General features: G+C 44.8%; 1 protein-coding gene across 2 annotated transcripts in view; it reads right to left on the bottom strand.

Annotated features, from left to right (window-relative positions):
* The window catches only part of kcnh2b (potassium voltage-gated channel, subfamily H (eag-related), member 2b), a 326,635-nt gene that overhangs the window by 134,196 nt on the left and 165,293 nt on the right, over positions 1–27,146 (bottom strand). For both annotated transcript variants that reach the window (XM_031836147.1, XM_031836148.1), the window contains one exon: positions 5,005–5,154. In XM_031836147.1, coding sequence (XP_031692007.1) covers positions 5,005–5,154 — 150 coding nt within the window. The remainder of the gene's footprint in view (positions 1–5,004; positions 5,155–27,146) is intronic.

The following is a 27,146-nucleotide window of genomic DNA, read 5'->3' as shown; positions in this document are numbered from 1 at the left end:
CATTTAATCAGTGGACACCACACGCTTTTATTACAACACACCGGTAATAATTGTTTTCTTTACTAAAGTAGAGGTTTATTATTATTATTATTATTATTACTGCATAGGTGTAAATATATTTTTTTTTGCAAGAGATACAGAAAGTAGTTTTGAATGATTTTATTTGTAACGCTTGCTGTCTACGGAAGGAGAGGAGGACCAAGGTGCAGCGTGGTAAGTGTTCATATTATTTAATGAAATATGCAACACTAGACAAAACAACAAACACGACAAACAAACAGTCCTGAACGGTGAAACAAACACAAAAAACAGGAAACAACCACCCACAAAACACAATGGAAAACAGGCTAAATATGGTTCTCAATCAGGGACAAGGTTTGAAAGCTGCCTCTGATTGAGAACCATACCAGGCTAAACACAGAAATAGAAAATCATAGACAAACTAACATAGACAACCCACCCAACTCATGCCCTGACCATACTAAAACAAAAGACAAAACAAAGGAACTAAGGTCTGAACATGACATTATTGAAGGGAAACAATGACAGTCCTGAACCTTTTTTGCAACATAGTGATATATTCTTATATACTGTACAATGAGGAATTCAACAACAAAATACTAGTATTTTCCCATTTTTTGAACCATTATACATCTTGTGGGTGGGGGCAAACAACACCAATAAATAAGGATAAGATAATAGATACAAAACAAAAACGTGAAGAACATAAATCAATCAACTCTAATTAGCACATGTTGGACAGTATGCAAGTGTGTGTGCATGGACTTTGCAGATGTATTTCTCACATGTGCAGCACATAGTATTTGCTTTACAGTCCTTCTTTGGGGGGCAGAATTGGCATCTCCCCCTCTTGCCTGCCCCAGCGGCAGCCTCAGGTGGATCAGGACAAGATTTAGCAGCCCCCTGAACAGCTTTCACAAGCGCTGCAGAGGCTGCTGTGCGGGGCAGGCCCTCCCTTCTATGAATGTGTGGGGTTACAAGTGCCTTTTCCAGCTCCAGGAACACCCTCCTCTTGTTCGGCTTATCAGGCATCCGGCTAGGGTTGATCATGTTCCATGTCACGAAGGCATTGTATGAGGACACATCAATGATGTTATGGAAGATGACCAGGGGCCAGCGGGCAGTCATCCTCCTGCAGATGTAAGTTCCAATCACCTTGTCCATGTTGTCCACACCTCCTTTGTTGAGGTTGTAGTCCAGGATGATGGCTGGCTTCTTGTCCTCACGATCACTGATCTCAGCCGTTTTGTGCAGTGTGCTCAGGAGGACCACATTCTTGTTCCTTTTTGCGAGGTACGAAACTACAGTGGTGGTGGGGGTGAAGGCAAACTTTGATGAGAAGGCCTCTCTCCCCCTTGTTGCGAGGAGGGCAGGGGGGAGCTCAAGCTTGTTCTTTCTAACTGTGCCAACCATGGGATTTTTTATTTATTTCACCTTTATTTAACCAGGTAGGCTAGTTGAGAACAAGTTCTCATTTGCAACTGCAACCTGGCCAAGATAAAGCATAGCAGTGTGAACAGACAACACAGAGTTACACACGGAGTCAACCATTAACAAGTCAATAACACAGTAGAAAAAAAGAGAGTCTATATACATTGTGTGCAAAAGGCATGAGGAGGTAGGCGAATAATTACAATTTTGCAGATTAACACTGGAGTGATAAATGATCAGATGGTCATGTACAGGTAGAGATATTGGTGTGCAAAAGAGCAGAAAAGTAAATAAATAAAAACAGTATGGGGATGAGGTAGGTAAAAATGGGTGGGCTATTTACCGATAGACTATGTACAGCTGCAGCGATCGGTTAGCTGCTCAGATAGCAGATGTTTGAAGTTGGTGAGGGAGATAAAAGTCTCCAACTTCAGCGATTTTTGCAATTCGTTCCAGTCACAGGCAGCAGAGGACTGGAACGAAAGGCGGCCAAATGAGGTGTTGGCTTTAGGGATGATCAGTGAGATACACCTGCTGGAGTGTGTGCTACGGGTGGGTGTTGCCATCGTGACCAGTGAACTGAGATAAGGCGGAGCTTTACCTAGCATGGACTTGTAGATGACCTGGAGCCAGTGGGTCTGGCGACGAATATGTAGCGAGGGCCAGCCGACTAGAGCATACAGGTCGCAGTGGTGGGTGGTATAAGGTGCTTTAGTGACAAAACAGATAGCACTGTGATAAACTGCATCCAGTTTGCTGAGTAGAGTGTTGGAAGCTATTTTGTAGATGACATCGCCGAAGTCGAAGATCGGTAGGATAGTCAGTTTTACTAGGGTAAGTTTGGCGGCGTGAGTGAAGGAGGCTTTGTTGCGGAATAGAAAGCCGACTCTAGATTTGATTTTCGATTGGAGATGTTTGATATGAGTCTGGAAGGAGAGTTTACAGTCTAGCCAGACACCTAGGTACTTATAGATGTCCACATATTCAAGGTCGGAACCATCCAGGGTGGTGATGCTAGTCAGGCGTGCGGGTGCAGGCAGCGAGCGGTTGAAAAGCATGCATTTGGTTTTACTAGCGTTTAAGAGCAGTTGGAGGCCACGGAAGGAGTGTTGTATGGCATTGAAGCTTGTTTGGAGGTTAGATAGCACAGTGTCCAAGGACGGGCCGAAAGTATATAGAATGGTGTCGTCTGCGTAGAGGTGGATCAGGGAATCGCCCGCAGCAAGAGCAACATCATTGATATATACAGAGAAAAGAGTCGGCCCGAGAATTGAACCCTGTGGCACCCCCATAGAGACTGCCAGAGGACCGGACAGCATGCCCTCCGATTTGACACACTGAACTCTGTCTGCAAAGTAGTTGGTGAACCAGGCACGGCAGTCATCAGAAAAACCGAGGCTACTGTGTCTGCCGATAAGAATATGGTGATTGACAGGTTCGAAAGCCTTGGCAAGGTCGATGAAGACGGCTGCACAGTACTGTCTTTTATCGATGGCGGTTATGATATCGTTTAGTACCTTGAGCGTGGCTGAGGTGCACCCGTGACCGGCTCGGAAACCAGATTGCACAGCGGAGAAGGTACGGTGGGATTCGAGATGGTCAGTGACCTGTTTGTTGACTTGGCTTTCGAAGACCTTAGATAGGCAGGGCAGGATGGATATTAGTCTGTAACAGTTTGGGTCCAGAGTGTCTCCCCCTTTGAAGAGGGGGATGACTGCGGCAGCTTTCCAATCCTTGGGGATCTCAGACGATATGAAAGAGAGGTTGAACAGGCTGGTAATAGGGGTTGTGACAATGGCGGCGGATAGTTTCAGAAATAGAGGGTCCAGATTGTCAAGCCCAGCTGATTTGTACGGGTCCAGGTTTTGCAGCTCTTTCAGAACATCTGCTATCTGGATTTGGGTAAAGGAGAACCTGGAGAGGCTTGGGCGAGTAGCTGCGGGGGGGGGGGCGGAGCTGTTGGCCGAGGTTGGAGTAGCCAGGCGGAAGGCATGGCCAGCCGTTGAGAAATGCTTGTTGAAGTTTTCGATAATCATGGATTTATCGGTGGTGACGGTGTTACCTAGCCTCAGGGCAGTGGGCAGCTGGGAGGAGGTGCTCTTGTTCTCCATGGACTTCACAGTGTCCCAGAACTTTTTGGAGTTGGAGCTACAGGATGCAAATTTCTGCCTGAAGAAGCTGGCCTTAGCTTTCCTGACTGACTGCGTGTATTGGTTCCTGACTTCCCTGAACAGTTGCATATCGCGGGGACTATTCAATGCTATTGCAGTCCGCCACAGGATGTTTTTGTGCTGGTCGAGGGCAGTCAGGTCTGGAGTGAACCAAGGGCTGTATCTGTTCTTAGTTCTGCATTTTTTGAACGGAGCATGCTTATCTAAAATGGTGAGGAAGTTACTTTTAAAGAATGACCAGGCATCCTCAACTGACGGGATGAGGTCAATGTCCTTCCAGGATACCCGGGCCAGGTCGATTAGAAAGGCCTGCTCACAGAAGTGTTTTAGGGAGCGTTTCCTCTTCAGGAGCTGCTGGCTGAGTTCAATCAGTAACACACATAATCTCAATTTCTCATTGTGTGTGTGTGTGTGTCTTTGTGGTTTTTGTGGTGTGTAAATGATTTTATAACTGCCGGGTCAAAATTGCCCCTAAAACAATCTTTGTGCCCTGGTGCTGTACAGCTTTCATGGAAATATGAACAAAGGCGATGTTTCACTTTTTCTAATGTTGGGGTCACTCTAGGAAAAGTCATCATATTTCAAGTTGAAAAAATAATAATTTAGGGGATTTTCTCTGCTGTTAAACATAGCGGCGAGTCATTTTTGACCCTTAAGACAAGGGTTAAATTAATGTTTTCCATTCAAATCAATTCAGAGAACAGCTACAATATGACATTGGGAGAGATCAGAGCAGATTAGGAGAGACCATCTTGTACCTGTAGGGAGCCAGGGGGGAAGCTTGGGGTTACCTGTGAGGGGGCAGCTTGGGGTTACCTGTGGGGAGCATGGGGGGAAGCTTGGGTTGGTTACCTGTGGGGAGCATGGGGGGAAGCTTGGGTTGGTTACCTGTGGGGAGCATGGGGGGAAGTTTGGGTTGGTTACCTGTGAGGAGCCAGGGGGGCAGCTTGGGGTTACCTGTGAGGGGGCAGCTTGGGGTTACCTGTGAGGGGGCAGCTTGGGGCTACCTGTGGGGAGCATGGGGGGAAGCTTGGGTTGGTTACCTGTGGGGAGCATGGGGGGAAGCTTGGGTTGGTTACCTGTGAGGAGTCAGGGGGGCAGCTTGGGGTTACCTGTGAGGAGCCAGGGGGCAGCTTGGGGTTATCTGTGAGGAGCCAGGGGGGCAGCTTGGGGTTACCTGTGAGGAGCCAGGGGGGCAGCTTGGGGTTACCTGTGGGGAGCCAGGGGAGAAGCTTGGGTTGCTTACCTGTAAGGAGCCAGGGGGGCAGCTTGGGGTTACCTGTAGGGAGCATGGGGGGAAGCTTGGATTGCTTACCTGTGAGGAGCCAGGGGGGCAGCTTGGGGTTACCTGTGGGGAGCATGGGGGGAAGCTTGGGGTTACCTGTGGGGAGCCAGGGGGGAAGCTTGTGGTTGAGGTCCTGGTTGGGCTGTTTGTCGTCTGAAATGACCTGGAAGTTGAGGATGAACATGATCACCAGGCCATCTTCGTTCTTCACCGGCACCACATCCACCAGACACAGGAAACACAAACCTGACAGAGAGACAGAAAGAGAGACACAAAACATAAACACACATACACTGACACACATAACGATGCACACACACACACCCCTCCCCCTGCCAAATGTTCTCCTGTATATGAAATGACTTAGGTTATACAGGGGATTGAAAATGCAGGATGAATTTTAGAGTGGATTAGTCTTTTTAAGTGGGATGGAAAAAAGAGAATGCGTAATGCATAAACACACACATAGAAATTCACTTCATTGCATGATTTGCTTGAGCACATTCCTACATAAGACAACCACAGTGATTTCACTTCACAAGAGCGTGAAAAATCTATTTTACTGAGCATGAAATCAGACTTAATGGCCATATGTAGCTGTCCACCTACAGAGCCCTGTTTCAGTAGGTTTGAATAAATCACTGTTTCGGGAGTGTTGAATGAAATGACTGTTTCAGTAGGTTTGAATAAGTGACTGTTTCAGTAGGTTTGAATAAATGACTTTCAGTAGGTTTGAATAAATTACTGTTTCAGTAGGGTTGAATGAAATGACTGTTTCAGTAGGGTTGAATGAAATGACTGTTTCAGTAGGGTTGAATGAAATGAAATGCAACATGTTGATTGGGTTTTAACGCCTGTAGCGGATGTCAGCAGTAACCCTGTGGACATTTCAATACTGTACTTTTATCAGCTCAGAAAGAAGTTAAGGCATAAAGCCTTTTTCTACCAACACAGCATCTGGTATTTACACTGTTAAAACAGCCAAAACACTCCGAAACATGGATCGCTTGCCAGTCTGTTTCTCATTCAGCCAAAATCTAACTTCATTCATGAATACAGTAAGAATCAGGCATCCAATCAACTTTGTTTTATTCATTCAAAGTATGAAAACATCAACAAGGTTGTAACTGATACCCCCACCAAAAAGACACGGTACAGTGACCCCACCGGTACGTCATGTATATCAATTGCTCCTCCTCAAACCTACAAGGAACCATAGAGATCCTATAAAATGACTCTAATTTCTAATTCCTAATTTCTAGTTCTAATTCCTAATTCTATGCAAGAAGCCTTCAACTGTACTGCACGTGTGAAACATAAATCCAAGGTTCTCATTTCTCAACAGCCTTCCAAGACAAATCATCACTATTCCTTCCTCTTAAAACCGTATCCTATCCTGCCCTACCTCACCAGATGCCCTTACCCTTACCTGGTCGGTAGTCAGTGACTGGAGCTGGGTTGGTGATGGCATACAGGGTTAGCAAGGTGGACAGCAGCCACGGCAGTCTAAAGAGTAATGTACTGTGTTGTGGGCACACGAGTGAGTGTTCAGTCTAGCGCCCTGCCCACCCGTCCTTCATCTCTGAGCCATCACACCACAGGAGTGTGGCCCATGGAAGGGATTGGACCTCTATGTAATCACCCACACGGATAAAAACAGGGAAAACTGTATTGAGGATTATAGGTCCCCACACAACCATCATCTGGCTCACACCCTGTGTGTGTGTGTGTGTGTGTGTGTGTGTGTGTGTGTGTGTGTGTGTGTGTGTGTGTGTGTGTGTGTGTGTGTGTGTGTGTGTGTAGATCGCATGTGTGCTTTTATTTTAACAATCTGATCAGAGGACACATGGCACTTTTTTTTACACAGTAGTTACACATAACAAACTAGAGTTATTTGATATACATTACACCTGGAGTTACAGACTGTGTGACATAGCAACATGGTAATGTTGGACAGTGTGTTATTACGCTGCGACTGCCTTTGTAACTACTCACTGCACCCTCATTTGTCTTAGCACCATTTGATCTATTTTCTTCATTCAACCTTTATTTAACTAGGCAAGTCAGTTAAGAACAAATTATGATATACAATGACGGCCTACCGAGGAACAGTGGGTTAACTGCCTTGTTCAGGGGCAGAAGGGCAGATTTTTACCTTGTCAGCTCGGGGATTTGATCCAGCAACCTTTCGGGTTACTGGCCCACCCCAATATATAAGATGTAATGTAATACAATATTTCATGAATTGATCTATTACGGACAGACATGAGGGTTTATACAGTAATCCTAGTAGATCCTATCTCCTTCTCTGGCCACTAATGCACACACACACTGTACCCTCCACAAAAACACAATTAAATCTCACACATACACACACATAGGCTACATTCAGGAAAACACACGGACGCGCACACACACACACACACACACACACACGCACACACACACACAGGATTAAAAAATAGTCGGGAAGAGGATTTGACTTCAATTCACTACGCTTTCTCTTTTTTTCATCCCACTTAAAAGGACTAATCCACCCTAAGACGCCGTCTGTGGGGCGGCTACACGTGTGAGTCCTGGTTCTTTAAATGCCTGGAACATGAGTGATTTACGTATATGTAAGAGTATATGTGTTAGGTTACATTGAGGCGTATTTGTTCCATACCATGCCAAGGCATACAGCCCCAGCTCTCAATGCTAATACCTGAAAGATGAATGTAATCAGGGGACAAACTCACTTATCCAGGTGGCCAGCTGGCTGAAAGCCACAGAACTCAATCCAACATTTATAACCCGATAATCTAGTGCAGTTCTAACACTGACAGGACTAGTTTTCAAGATTTGGGTGCGTTTGGCACAATACGAGTCATGCAATTGGTCCACAGCACACTCTAGCCTGGTTGTCAGACTGTATTTGATGTGCAACACAACTATATTGTGCTACCCTGGATGAGTAGTAAAGCCGAGACTCCAACCGGTACTGGTCCACTCTGTTGATACATCACTATTCTTAAGCACTTCCATGAATTGACATACCTCAAAGAGAAAAGAAAGAGAAGAAGAAGAGAATGAGAAGAGGAAGAGAAGAGGAAGTTGAGAGAACATGGCGTTCAGAACGTAGCCAAACGTTTAGCAAAACAGAAGGCACCCGTGCAGCGTAAAGGGTGCCACTATGTCGAACCCATTCTACTCTGTGAGTATTTCAACGAGAATTGCAGAGGCGATAGGTCGGAGTACGGAGAGGATTATACCAGGTCCATTTTAGGAAAGCTTACAGGGAATGAGAGGGAATTAGAGAACTGACAACATGGCTTGGGCCTCCCCCCAAGGTAACCCTTACCTACCGCTGTGCCCCTGTCAAAAAAGGAAATGCTCTCTTCGCCCCGTGATGTGTGGGATTAGGGCCTAGTCGTGTAATCTCCAGCAGGGAACAAGTGGATTGAGGATAACAGATTAAGCTAGACATTCCTTTTCTTCCTTTGGGTGGGTCAAGGGGGCAGAGCTGAGCTCGGGGACGGCAAGATTGACAGATGATGAAGAAGAAGTATCCATCACTTTGAATCAAATGATTGTCCTTGCGTATCACTTTGTTGTCATGATCAAGTCATTATACAGTATGTGACAGTGACACAATGTTCATAGTCACTAATGAAAGGCCGTTAATTTATTAATGACTCGACAGGCAATTGGTGACAAAAATAGACGGCGTCTATGAGCTGAGGCGAGAGGTAAACTGAATAAAAGACTTGGCGTGACTTTTAAAGTGAATTTGTCCAAACAATTATTTTGTGTCAATGCAGAGCCAGAATCACTAAGTACAGTATGGGATGGATCTAGTTGGGTTCTCTTAGGACGCTTTTGTATTTCCAAGGATAACACTGCCCTCTAGTGGCCAACCTCCGGTACATGCACCAGGGTAAGATTGTAGTGGTATACAGTCAAACCCCTCGAGCAAACAGCGGTGTAGCAAAGCCAGTAGTTCATGTTTAAGTCTGTGCAAAGTCGTATGGGCCAACAGTAAGCAAGACACGTTCTCTTAAAAAAATACACATTAGGATAAAATGACAACACAGCATAGCACAGATTGTCATTGTATATCAATAACTATCCGACTACCCAGATCAACCAAGAGGACAGCTACCTAAAAGCCACTGCAAAAAAAAAATGCATTTCTCAAGTGAAGCAGTGCTCATGTGCACTATGTAAAATAATTCAAAGAACAGTCACCTTCATTCAAGCTGTGATGTAACACATGCAGCCTTGTTGCCACCAGTGAGGATATACTGCCAAAATGTTTCACACATTCAATTTTCAATGATGCTGACACCCGTCACTAATAAATGCAGCTCACAGAGGGAATAAATCCACTTTAGGTCTCAATCCTTCCTCAAAGACAAAGAGGTTATTTTGTTGCTCTGGGAGATGACAGAAGCATCACACAGGAGGAGGATGTCTCAAAAAGAGAGACAATGAATATCTCCCATTTCCTCTCATACTGAAATCTTCCCTTTCGCTCAAACTGACACACAGGCACACATACACAAACACACACACACACAACTACTTCCCTCATACATACACACACACACACACACACACACACGTTTTACTATCCCTTGTGGGGACCTAAATGTATTTCTATTCAAAATCCTATTTTCCCGGACCCTAAAGGGCCATCCACACCAAGGATGATAACTATGACGATAACAATAATACAAATTAAAAATATATAATTCAAGTGCCAGGGACGTTAACACTATAACGACAACTACAAAAAGACTGGAGAACGATAACAAGAGCTATCGTTTGAATCACTTTCAGAGCGATTTTTTCCCCCTGTCCCTCCGATGATGAAACATTGTCATTGACAACCAATAAAAACGAGTTCTATTGAAGCGTTCTTTGTTCTAGGTCCGCAAGGCTGCTCGGAGAGGAGAGCCTCGAACGAACCACTGTGCTCTCACGAGTTCACATAGTGTTGTAGCAAAACAGAATATGAGCTCGCTAGATTAGGATGGTTTGTACGGGGCTATGAAGAGGAGGCAGAGCACAGGCTAAACTTGCCTGAATAGCTGGGCATGTGTGAGCATATTGTTGGCCACATGAATTATAGGACTACTTGGGGGGAATAATGATCCATGACAAACAGCGCATAAGAAGGCAATTTTCCAATGGTATAGACCTATCTGTTAACGCTGATACAGCCTGACAAATACACACTAAAGTCTAATGTGCCTTTCTGGAGCTTGTAAACTGTCGAGAAAAGACCCATTACTGATCCATTACCGATCCAAATGGTTGCCTAGGCTACTTTATTATTTCGGACGAAACATGCATTCAAAACACAGTGCTTTTTAGCGGTTGTTTAAATGGCATTTTCACTGCAGTTTAAACAGCCTAGATTATAATTTACACACTAGAATAAAAAACATGAAATGCATTTTGCTGTTATAGCCTAGGTATGATACTTTTCTTGTCGAGCTCGGTGCCCGCGGGGACTGCGAGAGCAGACTATCCCAGGCTCCCTGTAATTTCATAATCTGATTTAAAAAATATTTCACAGTGGAAATTCATTGGGTATCGGCTATTTACTTCAGTATAGGCTATTCGTTTCGGTATTAAGCCTAATATTTAGCCAACGAATGATGGGTTGAAGACTAATTTAGGCTATTCATCTTTAGTCTGTATTCACGGTTCCCTTTATTACGCACCTGTCCTCTCTGCTGCCTCTCAGCTACATATATTCCCCTTAGCTCTTGGAGTCCCAGGAAAAGCTAGACTACAACAACTTGTTGTACACTTAATTTGAGATTTGATTTACTACTACTAGCCTATGGAGGAGAGATTTCAGCTTGCCCTTTGCTCAATGTAAAATAGAGCCGTTTGAAAGGAGAGGATATGGTGTGATGAAAATACACCGTATGAGTAGCCTGCTAATGTAACTTTCTGGACCTTGTAAACTGTCGAGAATAGACCCAGAATTTATCCAAATGGTTGCATAATCAGGCCTAAGCATCCAAAACAGGACGTTTGAGCGATAATTAAAATGTGCCTACTTCACTGCAGTTTAGAGCCCACAACAATAGGCCTGATCGATCGTGGCGCTTTGCGCGTCCGGGACTGCTGAGCGTCAAATGTAGAAAAGCATAGATCTGACATATCATTATCTTTAAACTTTTTCTTCTTGCACTTTGACATGTAAATATTTATAGCCCTACTATTTAGCTAATGAATGGCCTAATATCTAGCTAATATTTAGCTTCTTACTTCGGGTACACATCTCTAGCCTCTCTCTTCCAGCTGTTCCCGTGCACAATTGGCTAATGGCTATGCAAGCCTCTCCACTACCGCTTCACGTGAAATCCCAGGAAAAGCTATAGGTTACAAAAGGAGATGCATTTTTTAAATGTGCTTAATAGCCTTTTCGTGGAGAGAAGCAGGCTTGCTATTGTTAAAACTGTTGAACGTAAAATAGGCCTAGGCCAAATTAACCGTTAGGGGAAAGTTAAAGATAGAGAGTGCATTGGTGTGATCACTTTAGCCAGTGATGATACATGCCATTGTTGCATTGATGCATTGCAAATGGTTGCAGAGAGAACAGACAGAGAGAAAAGCACAGTGAAAAAGAAAATCCAAACGAATTGACAATCATTACAAAAAATGGAAACCACTTGCAAACCACTTGAGCAATGAGGCAACCCACTGGACACAGGCATCAGTTCAACGTCAATTCCACTAACGTAATTTAATTGAACGTGGAAAAAAGCTGAGTGGGAAGAAATGAGATTATGTAAAAGATATGAAGGCTAAACAGTGTTTGTTGTTGAATTGCTACATTTAAATATGAGCTTCTAAATAGTTTTTTCATGACATGTACAGTACCAGTCAAATGTTTGGACACACCTACTCATTCCAGGGTTTTTCTTTATTTTTACTATTACCTACATTGTTGAATATAGTAACCAAATCAAAATATACTTTAGCTTTGCTTTTACCTTAATTTAATTAGGCAAGCCATTTAAGAACAAATTCTTATTTTCAATGTTGGCCTACCGAGGAACAGTGGGTTAACTGCCTTGTTCAGGGGCAGAAGGGCAGATTTGTACCTTGTCAGCTCGGGGATTCGATCTTGCAACCTTTCGGGTTACTTGTCCAACGCTCTAACCACTAGGGTACCTGCCGCCCCGATTATTCAAAGTAGCCACCCTTTGCCTTGGTGACAGCTTTGCACACTCTTCGCATTCATCAAGGCAAAGGGTGGTTACTTGGAATAATCTAAAATATATTTTGATTTGTTTAACACTTTTTTGATTCCATATGTGTTATTTCATAGTTTTGATAAAATAGTAAAATAAAGAAAAACCCTTGAATGAGTAGGTGTGTCCAAACTTTTGACTGGTACTGTATATTGAAGAAGTAATGGTGTCACAGGTGGTTGGTGGCACCTTAATTGGGGAGAACAGGCTCATGGGAATGGCTGGAGCAGAATAAGTGGAATTGTATATCAAACACAAGTATATCAAACACATGGTTTCCATTCGCTCCGTTCCAGCCATTATTATGAGCCGTCCTTCCCTCAGCAGCCTCCACTGATGGTGTGTGTTACCACCTTATTAAAATGCCTACAGCCCTGCAGTTGGATGCATTGATCAGTTGATTGACAGGTGTATTGCAGAACAATAAATTGTCAGCTGGTGTGGTTGCTTGCCAACGTTATCGTTATGTTATAGTTATCGTCTTTGGTGTGGATGGCCCTTTACACTAACCACTAAGCCTAAAATAGCCTTTGTACTCATGGGGACCAGGAAAATGTCCCCATAAGGGAGAATTGCCCCCCCCCCCCACCCCACCCCACAGGCTGAAATATTGGCTATGAGTCAAAGTTGGCAAATTATTTCCCCTGCCTTGACATTTCCTAAGGCAACAGAGCCCCACTTATATCCACAGCCCTCTGGTTAAACTGACAACCCTGGAACACTGACAATTGACACAAGTGTCATGTCCTCCACCAGTGCAAAAACATTTGAATCATAAGGATCCGTACAAAAACTCAGTCACTCGTACACATGCACACACAAACACACATTCTGAACTTGGACCACTTGGGGGCAGAGCATGACAAGTTGTCACGGACTCCCACGTCTTTGAATGAGGTAAATCCTTTGTGCTATACAGAGTCAATCAATTGCACGTGAAGATCCAACCATCCATAGAAATAGAAATTCCATTCTATTCTATGCATTCAGCCAACCACACAGAGCATAGTAAATGTAGCATGCTTTAGTCAGTGAAACATGAAATCACATCTGGAATTGATTGGTCCGTGGCTTACAGGTGTATTGTTCAGGGCCAGTAGACCCCTTCACTTTTACAACATTTTGTTACATTGCAGACTTATTCTAAAATGGATTCAATATTCCCCCCCCCCCCCCATCAATCTACACACAGTACCCCATAATTACATTTTTGCAACAAAAAAATAAATAATACAGACGCCTCACAAGTCCTCAACTGGCAGCTTTATTAAATAGTACCCGCAGAACACCAGTCTCAACATCAACAGTGAAGGGGCGACTCCGGGATGCTGGCCTAGGCAGAGTTCCTCTGTCCAGTGTCTGTGTTATTTTGCCCATCTTAATCCAGTCTGAGATATGGCTTTTTCTTTGCAAATCTGCCTCGAAGGTCAGCATCCCAGAGTTGCCTCTTCACTGTTGACGTTGAGACTGGTGTTCTGCGGGTACTATTTAATGAGGCTGCCAGTTGAGGCGTCTGTTTCTAATGTACTTGTCCTCTTGCTCAGTTGTGCACCGGGGCCTCCCACTCCTTTTTATATTCTGGTTAGGGCCAGTTTGTGCTGTTCTGTGAAGGGAGTAGTACACAGCATTGTACGAGATCTTCAGTTTCTTGGCAATTTCTCGCATGGAATAATAGCCTTCATTTCTCAGAACAAGAATAGACTAACGAGTGTCAGAAGAAATTACTTTGTTTCTGGCCATTTTGAGCCTGTAATTGAACCCACAAATGCTTATGTTCCAGATACTCAACTAGTCTAAAGAAGGCCAGTTGTATTGCTTCTTTAATCAGAACAACAGTTTTCAGCTGTGCTAACATAATTGCAAATGGGTTTTCTAATGATCAATTAGCTAATCCAAGTTTATCATTTTAAAAGGCTAACACAACGTGCCATTGGAACACAGGAGTGATGGTTGCTGAAAATGGACCTCTGCATGCCTATTGTCACGATCGTCGTAAGGAACGGATCAAAATGCAGCGTGGTATGTGTTCATGATGATTTAAAAAAAAGAAAGCACTGAACACAGAATACAAACTATACAAAACAATAAACGAATAACGACCGTGAAGCTATAATGAGAACTGTGCTGACACAAGCAACTAACATAGACAATCACCCACAAACAAACAGTGAAACCCAGGCTACCTACAGTGCCTTGCGAAAGTATTCGGCCCCCTTGAACTTTGTGACCTTTTGGAACATTTCAGGTTTCAAACATAAAGATATAAAACTGTATTTTTTTGTGAAGAATCAACAATAAGTGGGACACAATCATGAAGTGGAACGACATTTATTGGATATTTCAAACTTTTTTAACAAATCAAAAACTGAACAATTGGGCGTGTCTACACTGTATTTCTGATCAATTTTATGTTATTTTCTTTCAAAAACAAGGACATTTCTAAGTGAACCCAAACTTTTGAACGGTAGTGTATATTTTGATTTGTTTAACACCTTTTTGGTTATTACATGATTCCATATGTGTTATTTCATAGTTTTGATGTCTTCACAATTATTCTACAATGTAGAAAACAGTCAAAATAAAGAACAACCCTGGAATGAGAACTTTTGACTGGTACTGTATGTAAATATGGTATTGGAACTGACCTGAGCTTTTTACTTTCTTATTTCTTATTTTTATTTCTTGTTTTTGTTCTACCTTTTGTCATTTGTTTGCACAAACCCAGAGTCTCTGGTGGCACAGCTAGCGCTGCGATGCAGTGCCCTAGACCATTGCGCCACCCGGGAGGCCTACATTGATGTTGATTACTGCATTGTTGGGTTTGGAACTCAAGACAGGCATTTCACTGTACTTGCGCATGTGACATTAAAAAACTACTTTGACCAGAACCATATGGGCCTTGGTCGAAAGTAGTGCACTATATAGGGAATAGGGTGCCATTTCAGATACAGCCCTGGTTGCAAATTCTGATTCACACCCTTTCCCCTCAAAGTGTGCACTCATTCATGTAATCAGACACATTTAATTTGTAATGAGTGTCTCTCACCAGCCAAGAGGCAGGCAGGAGAGTATCTCTCTCTCACACACACACCTAATTTGAGGTTTGGTTCTCAGTGAGTGCGTGCAGAAGGCCTACCCATCCAAAAGTCATTCATCAACATTCCCTCTGGATAATGGAGTTGAATAGGGACAGACTAAGACAGGCAGCGGCAGCACTCTCAAAGCGGTGCTTCCTCTGATTGGAATTGATTGTGTTACAAAACCCATAACTAGCCTACGGATATTGTTGCACTCGCTTTGTCTAGGGGTCCTAGACCTAGTTAATGTGCATGGTTTGGTATGGTAACCTGAACGAATCTGTGCATTTATGTGAGAAATCAGCGTATGCTCCTACTGTAGGTGTTGAATGTACAGTGGGGCAAAAAAGTATTTAGTCAGCTACCAATTGCGCAAGTTCTCCCACTTAAAAAGATGAGAGAGGCCTGTAATTTTCATCATAGGTACACTTCAACTATGACAGACAAAATGCGGGGGAAAAAATCCAGACAATCACATTGTACGATTTTTAATGAATTTATTTGCAAATTATGGTGGAAAATAAGTATTTGGTCAATAACAAAAGTTTATCTCAATACTTTGTCATATACCCTTTGTTGGCAATGACAGAGATCAAACGTTTTCTGTAAGTCTTCACAAGGTTTTCACACACTGTTGCTGGTATTTTGGCCCATTCCTCCATGCAGATCTCCTCTAGAGCAGTGATGTTTTGGGGCTGTTGCTGGGAAACACGGACTTTCAACTCCCTCCAAAGATTTTCTATGGGGTTGAGATCTGGAGACTGGCTAGGCCACTCCAGGACCTTGAAATGCTTCTTACGAAGCCACTTCTTCGTTGCCCGGGCGGTGTGTTTGGGATCATTGTCATGCTGAAAGACCCTGCCACGTTTCATCTTCAATGCCCTTGCTGATGGAATGAGGTTTTCACTCAAAATCTCATGATACATGGCCCCATTCATTCTTTCCTTTACACCAGTCGTCCTGGTCCCTTTGCAAAAAAACAGCCCCAAAGCATGATGTTTCCACCCCCATGCTTCACAGTAGGTATGGTGTTCTTTGGATGCAACTCAGCATTCTTTGTCCTCCAAACACGACGAGTTGAGTTTTTACCAAAAAGTTATATTTTGGTTTCATATGACATTCTCCCAATCTTCTTCTGGATCATCCAAATGCTCTCTAGCAAACTTCAGACGGGCCTGGACATGTACTGGCTTAAGCAGGGGGACACGTCTGGCACTGCAGGATTTGAGTCCCTGGCGGCGTAGTGTGTTACTGATGGTAGGCTTTGTTACTTTGGTCCCAGCTCTCTGCAGGTCATTCATTAGGTCCCCCCATGTGGTTCTGGGATTTTTGCTCACCGTTCATGTGATAATTTTGACCCCACGGGGTTAGATCTTGCGTGGAGCCCCAGATCGAGGGAGATTATCAGTGGTCTTGTATGTCTTCCATTTCCTAATAATTGCTCCCACAGTTGATTTCTTCAAACCAAGCTGCTTACCTATTGCAGATTCAGTCTTCCCAGCCTGGTGCAGGTCTACAATTTTGTTTCTGGTGTCCTTTGACAGCTCTTTGGTCTTGGCCATAGTGGAGTTTGGAGTGTGACTGTTTGAGGTTGTGGACAGGTGTCTTTTATAATGATAACAAGTTCAAACAGGTGCCATTAATACAGGTAACGAGTGGAGGACAGAGGAGCCTCTTAAAGAAGTTACAGGTCTGTGAGAGCCAGAAATCATTTCAGTGTCATGAGTCACAAAGCTCATCCCCTGCTGGCAACAAATGAAAACTGATGGACGGGGGATGTGATTGATGTGTAGTAGTTGGCGTAGGACAAAGTTGCCCTCAGACACTGACCTAAGGTAAGTTGTGTGATCATGCAAATGTTTAAGGATTAGGATTTGGGGAGGGTAATCTGATCCTAGATATGTGTTAATGGGCAACTTCTACCTAAAGCTGCTAAAAGACTACTGCTCCATTCATGACTCATTCATAATGTGGGGATGGGATGGTGATGAAACTGAATGCCTGTTCGGGGTCCCACAGCCTTTTTAGGGTCCCACAGCCTTTTCAGGGTCCCACAGCCCTCTCTCTCTGTCTCTTTGTTTATTTCTCTCTCTCTCTGTCTCCCTATTTCTGTCTCTCTGTGGGCAGTGTGCCATGAGGATCCTCTCTCTAGGACGCTCTTTCTCCATCCCTCTCTCGCAGGTGAGGGTGAGTTAATGGACATCTTCAGCCTAAGCCTTCATTAAGCCTCAGCGGTTGTTTTCCAGCGTTCTACCGACGGGCTACCGATAGCGCTTTCACAGTGCTAGGCTGTATCCCACTCCTCACTGTGCCCTTCCAGATCAAGCCGGTGTCACCTTCAAAAGCACAAATACATTCTCACAGCTTGTAGGTAAACCTGTGCAACTGTAAACCCATTCACATAGAGTGGGAAGTTTGTGTCACATAAAACACCACACACATCCATACACCTGCATGGTAAGCCCACTTTGTCACATACACAACTTGTCACACACACACACACGCACGCACGCACATACACATGTAACCATACATGGCCCATTCTAGGTCCAAACAAGTCCCCACTCACATACTCAGTGACAGCTTGATTACACACCTGCAGTAGATGAATAGCGGGCTGTCTAAGTGTTTGGCCTGATGATCTGCTCAGAGTGGTGGAACGGGACACTGGTACCCGTTCCCCCCGTACTGCTCATGTCACCCACACTATTGTTAACAGAATACATGTCAAAACCGCATATTATATGTCAATGAGACCACATTGCCATGGCAACTTGTAGCCAATTCTATTGTTTGGACATGATTTAGAAAGAAACACACCTGTCTTTGTAAGATCCCACAGATGACAGTACATGTCAAAGTAGAAACTATGAAGTCAAAGGAACTGTCTGTAGATGTGCGACATAGAATAGTGATGAGGCATATATCTGGGGAAGGGTATAAAACATTTTCTTGAGTGTTGAAATTTTCCAAGAGCAGAGTGGTTTCCCAATGGAACTACCCAGACTCTGTCTAGAGCTGGCTGTCTGACCAAACTGAGCAACCAGGCAAGAAGGACCTTGGTCAGGGAGGTGACCAAGAACCCAGTGACCACTCTGATAGAACTATAGAGTTTCTTGGCTGATATGGGAGAACTTGCCAGAAGGACAACCATCTCTTCAGCACTTCACCAATCTGGCCTTTATGGGAGAGTGGCCAGATGGATGCCACTCCTGAGAAAAAGGTACATTACAGCAGGCCTGGAACTTGCAGAAAAGGCATGTGAAAGACTGGGATCATAAGGCAAAGGATTATATGGTCTGATGAGACAAAAACATACTCTTTGGCCTGAATGCAAAGTGCTTTGGTTGGAGAAAACCAGGCATAGCTCATGGGTGGCAGGTAGCCTAGTGGTTCGAGTTTTGGACTAGTAACAAAAAGGTTGCAAGATTGATTCCCTCAGCTGACAAGGTAAAAATCTATTATTCTGCCCCTGAACAAGGCAGTTAAACCACTGTTCCTAGGCTGTCATTGAAAATAAGATTTTGTTCTTAACTGACTTGCCTACTTAAATAAAGGTAAAATAAAATCATCTGTCTAACATCCTCCCTACTGTGAAGCATGCTGGGGGACAGTGACTGTGAGACAGGTAAGGATAGAGGGAACAATGAATGGAGGCAAATGCAGGTAAATCCTTGATGAGAACCTGCTTCAGATTGCAAACAATCTTAGACTGGGGGGTGAAGATTTACATTCCAACAGGACCATGACTTAAAGCATACAGCCAAAGCAACACTGGAATGTGAAAGTCCTTGAGTGGCCAAGACTTGAATCCCATTGGAAATCTGTGGAAAGACTTGAAGATTGCTGTCCAAATATATCCAAGCTTGAGAAAATCTGCAAAGAAGAATGGGAGAAAATCCCCAAATCCAGATGTGCAAAGCTGATACAGACATACCCATGATGTCTCAAAGCTGTAATCGCCGTCAAAGGCAACAAAGTATTGTATATTTCATTTTCAATAAATGTGCTAAAATGTCAAAAAGCATGTTTTCACTTTGTCATTATGGGGTATTCGATCGAGGTGTTCTTATTCGTTTAAGAGCTGTAGAGAAATTGATGTAATCATTTTGAAAACGAATGCCTTACAAATTAGCCAGACTGCGTTACGTCAGCGAAAAAGTATTATTTAACTGAAAAACGACACTTCTTTCTACTCCATTATCATTAACCCTTCACACATGGTTAGCTGTGCAGCTTAAAGGTAATCAGTACGGTAAATGACACTTCAAATTAAACTTAAAATAGCCAAAAGGAAGGATATAGTGTGATGTATAAGCACCAAAGGTAAATGGGCATCTGTGTTTGGGCTATCACGTTTATTTATACTGAACAAAAATATAAACACAACATGCAACAATTTCAAAGATTTTACTGAGTTACAGTTCATATAAGGACATCTAGGCCCTAAATCTATGGATTTCACAAGACTTGGTAGGGGTGCAGCCAGGCCCACCCACTGGGGAGCCAGGCCCAACCAATCAGAATGAGTTTTTCCCCACAAAAGAGCTTTATTAAGACAGAAATACTCCTTAAATTCTCAAAAACGATGTTGCAGGCAGCTTATGGTAGAGAAATGAACATTAGATTCTCATTAGATTCTCGAGCAACAGTCAGTCCATAAAACATGGAACCAACACTTTACATGTTGCGTTTATATTTTTGTTCAGTGAACATGTGGAGTAATGACTTGGTGGTGAAGGTGGACTACACAAGAGGATCTCAGGGTAGTTTCTGGGCCCTGGAGAGGGGGAGAGATGGAGATAGAGAAGGAGAGGGAGATAGAGAGACAGAGAGTAAGTGTGAAAGAGAGAGAAGTACAGAGAGAGAGATAAAGGGAAGAGAGTGGAAGAGGCTCAGTTCTAGAGAAAGAGGGCAGAAGAGACTCAAAAGAGAGAAAGAGAGAGCGAGAGAGAGAGGGTAGAAGAGATTCAAGAGAGGAAGAGTGGCCCATTTCCTACAAGGTCCAACAGGAGTGATTTAGGATTACGATCCTCTCTCCTCTCCTCTCCTTTCCTGTCCGGCGGACATTCCTTCAGGCTAATGTTTACAGTCGGAGTGGAATGCACACTTAGTCCAGAGTGAAGTATGTGAGCTAACGACTCTTACTGTAGAAATTCATTCCCAGAAATAAAAAATGGAGGAATGTGTGCATTTCTACAGGGTCAAAATATCTCAAGAGCAGTGAAGAACAGAGTAACATATAGCAACAGCAGCTTGATTGCAACATGTTGGCAGGTACTATTTGTTACAGTGCGTCCACACATCACACCATTCTCTATGCTCCTCAAGGGTACTGAATGGATTATACATCCTGGCCTTAGGATAACAGAATACAATTATCCAGCCACTTGAGGGTGTTTCATCCTGCAGAACAAATACTTGAACAAGGCCATATGGTTTCATCCTGCACGGCCACACTTGAATACGGACAGCACTTGAACATGGCCACACACACACACTATGTGTATGTGGGAGCTCAACCACCATAGCCTTAGGGATCATACAGACACTCATTTCAAAATCTCCCATATATGCCTGTGTACCCTCCCCATCCTTGACTTGTTCCTCTATGTACAGTAGGGTTCCTACGGGTGTACACTGGGTTGAGTCATCACAGTAGAACATCACGTTCACAATAAGTGGTACTGCATGGAGAGGTCATTGGAGAGCACACCTCATTTGAAGAAAAATGACAGGCTGTGTGAGCTTTTTCATCAGCCCAAGTGAGAGCTATGGTCCAAGCAAAATTAATAGGAGAGGAGGGTGGAAGAGATTTGCGTACAACTTCCAGGCTTTTTCCTGTCAGTGTGTATACTCCCAGAAACACATATGCAAATACTTAGAAATATGGAAATGTGTATCTCAAAGTGGGAATGTGTTGCATACACACCAGACACAGAACTACACACACACACACACCAGACACAGAACTACACACACACCACCAGACACAGAGAACTACACACACACCAGACACAGAGAACTACACACACACCACCAGACACAGAAAACTACACACACACCACCAGACACGAGAACTACACACACACCACCAGACAGAGAACTACACACACACACCACCAGAGAACTACACACACACCACCAGACACAGAGAACTACACACACACCACCAGACACAGAGAACTACACACACACCACCAGACACAGAGAACTACACACACACCACCAGAGACAGAGAACTACACACACACCACCAGAGACAGAGAACTACACACACACCACCAGAGACAGAGAACTACACACACACCACCAGAGACAGAGAACTACACACACACCACCAGACACAGAGAACTACACACACATACCACCAGAGAACTACACACACCACCAGAGAACTACACACACACCACCAGACACAGAGAACTACACACACACCACCAGAGACAGAGAACTACACACACACCACCAGAGACAGAGAACTACACACACACCACCAGAGAACTACACACACACCACCAGAGACAGAACTACACACACACCACCAGAGACAGAACTACACACACACCACCAGACACAGAGAACTACACACACACACCACCAGACACAGAGAACTACACACACACCACCAGACACAGAGAACTACACACACACCACCAGACACAGAGAACTACACACACACCACCAGAGACAGAGAACTACACACACACCACCAGAGACAGAGAACTACACACACACCACCAGAGACAGAGAACTACACACACACCACCAGAGACAGAGAACTACACACACACCACCAGAGACAGAACTACACACATACCACCAGACACAGAGAACTACACACACACACCACCAGAGACAGAGAACTACACACACACCACCAGACACAGAGAACTACACACACACCACCAGAGACAGAGAACTACACACACACCACCAGAGACAGAGAACTACACACACACCACCAGAGACAGAGAACTACACACACACACCACCAGAGACAGAGAACTACACACACACCACCAGACACAGAGAACTACACACACACACCACCAGAGAACTACACACACACCACCAGACAACTACACACACACCACCAGACACAGAGAACTACACACACACCACCAGACACAGAGAACTACACACACACCACCAGAGACAGAGAACTACACACACACCACCAGAGAACTACACACACACCAGAGACAGAACTACACACACACCACCAGAGACAGAACTACACACACACCACCAGACACAGAGAACTACACACACACACCACCAGAGAACTACACACACACCACCAGACACAGAGAACTACACACACACCACCAGACACAGAGAACTACACACACACCACCAGAGACAGAGAACTACACACACACCACCAGACACAGAGAACTACACACACACCACCAGACACAGAGAACTACACACACACACCACCAGAGAACTACACACACACCACCAGACACAGAGAACTACACACACACCACCAGAGAACTACACACACACCACCAGAGAACTACACACACACCACCAGAGACAGAGAACTACACACACACCACCAGACACAGAGAACTACACACACACACCACCAGAGACAGAGAACTACACACACACCACCAGACACAGAGAACTACACACACACCACCAGACACAGAGAACTACACACACACCACCAGACACAGAGAACTACACACACACCACCAGAGACAGAGAACTACACACACACCACCAGAGACAGAGAACTACACACACACCACCAGAGACAGAGAACTACACACACACACCACCAGAGACAGAGAACTACACACAAACCACCAGACACAGAGAACTACACACACACACCACCAGAGAACTACACACACCACCAGAGAACTACACACACACCACCAGACACAGAGAACTACACACACACCACCAGACACAGAGAACTACACACACACCACCAGAGACAGAGAACTACACACACACCACCAGAGACAGAGAACTACACACACACCACCAGAGACAGAGAACTACACACACACCACCAGAGACAGAGAACTACACACACACCACCAGACACAGAGAACTACACACACATACCACCAGAGAACTACACACACCACCAGAGAACTACACACACACCACCAGACACAGAGAACTACACACACACCACCAGAGACAGAGAACTACACACACACCACCAGAGACAGAGAACTACACACACACCACCAGAGAACTACACACACACCACCAGAGAACTACACACACACCACCAGAGACAGAACTACACACACACCACCAGAGACAGAACTACACACACACCACCAGACACAGAGAACTACACACACACACCACCAGACACAGAGAACTACACACACACCACCAGACACAGAGAACTACACACACACCACCAGACACAGAGAACTACACACACACCACCAGAGACAGAGAACTACACACACACCACCAGAGACAGAGAACTACACACACACCACCAGAGACAGAGAACTACACACACACCACCAGAGACAGAGAACTACACACACACCACCAGAGACAGAACTACACACACACCACCAGACACAGAGAACTACACACACACCACCAGAGACAGAGAACTACACACACACCACCAGACACAGAGAACTACACACACACCACCAGAGACAGAGAACTACACACACACCACCAGAGACAGAGAACTACACACACACCACCAGAGACAGAGAACTACACACACACACCACCAGAGACAGAGAACTACACACACACCACCAGACACAGAGAACTACACACACACACCACCAGAGAACTACACACACACCACCAGACAACTACACACACACCACCAGACACAGAGAACTACACACACACCACCAGACACAGAGAACTACACACACACCACCAGAGACAGAGAACTACACACACACCACCAGAGAACTACACACACACCAGAGACAGAACTACACACACACCAGAGACAGAACTACACACACACCACCAGAGACAGAACTACACACACACCACCAGACACAGAGAACTACACACACACACCACCAGAGAACTACACACACACCACCAGACACAGAGAACTACACACACACCACCAGACACAGAGAACTACACACACACCACCAGAGACAGAGAACTACACACACACCACCAGACACAGAGAACTACACACACACCACCAGACACAGAGAACTACACACACACACCACCAGAGAACTACACACACACCACCAGACACAGAGAACTACACACACACCACCAGAGAACTACACACACACCAGAGAACTACACACACACCACCAGAGACAGAGAACTACACACACACCACCAGACACAGAGAACTACACACACACACCACCAGAGACAGAGAACTACACACACACCACCAGACACAGAGAACTACACACACACCACCAGACACAGAGAACTACACACACACCACCAGACACAGAGAACTACACACACACCACCAGAGACAGAGAACTACACACACACCACCAGAGACAGAGAACTACACACACACCACCAGAGACAGAGAACTACACACACACACCACCAGAGACAGAGAACTACACACAAACCACCAGACACAGAGAACTACACACACACACCACCAGAGAACTACACACACCACCAGAGAACTACACACACCACCAGAGAACTACACAAACACCACCAGACACAGAGAACTACACACACACCACCAGACACAGAGAACTACACACACACCACCAGAGACAGAGAACTACACACACACCACCAGAGACAGAACTACACACACACCACCAGAGACAGAACTACACACACACCACCAGACACAGAGAACTACACACACACACCACCAGAGAACTACACACACACCACCAGACACAGAGAACTACACACACACCACCAGACACAGAGAACTACACACACACCACCAGAGACAGAGAACTACACACACACCACCAGACACAGAGAACTACACACACACACCACCAGAGAACTACACACACACCACCAGACACAGAGAACTACACACACACCACCAGAGAACTACACACACACCACCAGAGAACTACACACACACCACCAGAGACAGAGAACTACACACACACCACCAGACACAGAGAACTACACACACACCACCAGACACAGAGAACTACACACACACACCACCAGAGAACTACACACACACCACCAGACACAGAGAACTACACACACACCACCAGAGACAGAGAACTACACACACACCACCAGACACAGAGGTTTGTGTGTTACAGCTTGTTTTCTAGCCAGACAGTCTCCTCTTTCTGGCTGTCATTAGAGAGGCTGTGTGTGTTAACAGAATGGGGGGGGGGGGAGCATCATGAAGAAGCCATTAACACCAACCATTGCGATCAGGGCAGACTGAAGACAGCTGCCGACATTAAAGCCGCTTGCAGCCATGATCAATACACACACAAACAGACACACACACGGACACACACACAACCACCCTAGTGCATGCAGATTACAGGGGCAAATGGAGGAACTGGCATCATTTGTTTTGCTCACTTTTCTCTTGCTTACTGTTTTCTCTCAAAGAGAATGAGATAGAGAGTGAGTTGAGTGACACTTCCATTACTTGTCCCTAAACACTTGCTTATCCACTGACTGCCTCAATTGGATCTCATTTGTCATCTGACAGAGGGAAGCCATTCCGGACACACCCAAAGACACTGGCGGCTACGTCATAGGACTTCTAAGTAAAGGGAAGGGACCCAGCCACGGTGGTTCCTAGCCAGCTGTCGCTTAAGCTCCTGAAAAGCCCTGTTAAGGCACGCACATGGTGGGGAGAGATCTGTTCAGCTGGCGCTAGGTTTACAGTAGCTCAGAATAGGACAATGATATGGGCGACAACAGGTTTATGGATGAGCACAGGTGGTGGCGTGAAAGCCCTCGAGCTGTTGGTGATGCTAGAGGAACTGATATTATGGGGAACGCTAGTGATCGCTTGGGGGTTTGGTTGATTTGCTTAAGATTGATATTGATTACCGTGAAGGATCGATGTCGTTATGATAAGCAACCTTGATCCTCCAGTCGTTGTCTCCTTTCCTTCATCTGCACTAATCAAGATAGGCATTCCTCATACCTATCCTATTGGCCCTTAAACTTGTCCGGGGTTGTAGATTGGTGCAGTGGAGACAAAGGAAATGACATAGGGAGGAAGCAGCCACTTTTGAGATTAAGGTAACTGCCAAAATAATGAAACACTTCAGTAAACGAGGGATACAAAGTATACTAAAAGCAGATGCTTCCACACAGGTGTGGTTCCGGAGTTAATTAAGCAATTATCATCCCAACATGTTTAGGGTCATGTATAAAATGCTAGGCAGGCCATTATTTTAACTACCATGGCTGTGCCCCCATAGGATGACAATGCCCCCATCAGCAGGGCACGGAATGGTTAGATGAGCATGCAACCTATGCAAATCATATGCCATGGCCATCTCATTCACCAGATCTCAACCCAACACTCTCAACACTTATTGGAGATTCTGAAGAGGCGCCTGAGACTGTGTTTTTTTTCAGCACCATCAACAAAACAGCAAATTATGGAATTTGTTGTTGAAGAATAACTGTTGAATCTCTCCGATAGAGTTCCAGACACTTGTAGAATCTATGCCAAGGTGCATTGAAGCTGTTCTGGCCCAACGCCCTATTAAGACACTGTATGTTGGTGTTTCCTTTATTTTGGTAGTTACCTGCACGTCCTTGGTCTCTAGACCGTGTGGTCATCCTCACGCCCTCCTCTTATTCTTTCTGGGTAATTGATAGTGGCCCAGTGAGACCAGATTTATGAGACAGTAATCACCACTAATGGAGGACCTGGGGGCCCTGCAAGTGATCCATGGCTGATAGTACTGTATGGAACAATGGA

Source organism: Oncorhynchus kisutch, linkage group LG11 (assembly GCF_002021735.2).
Source record: "Oncorhynchus kisutch isolate 150728-3 linkage group LG11, Okis_V2, whole genome shotgun sequence".
In the NCBI taxonomy this organism is placed as follows: Eukaryota; Metazoa; Chordata; class Actinopteri; order Salmoniformes; family Salmonidae; genus Oncorhynchus; species Oncorhynchus kisutch.
The sequence above is the reverse complement of the archived record's forward strand: the minus strand, read 5'-3'. Positions and strand labels throughout refer to the sequence as shown.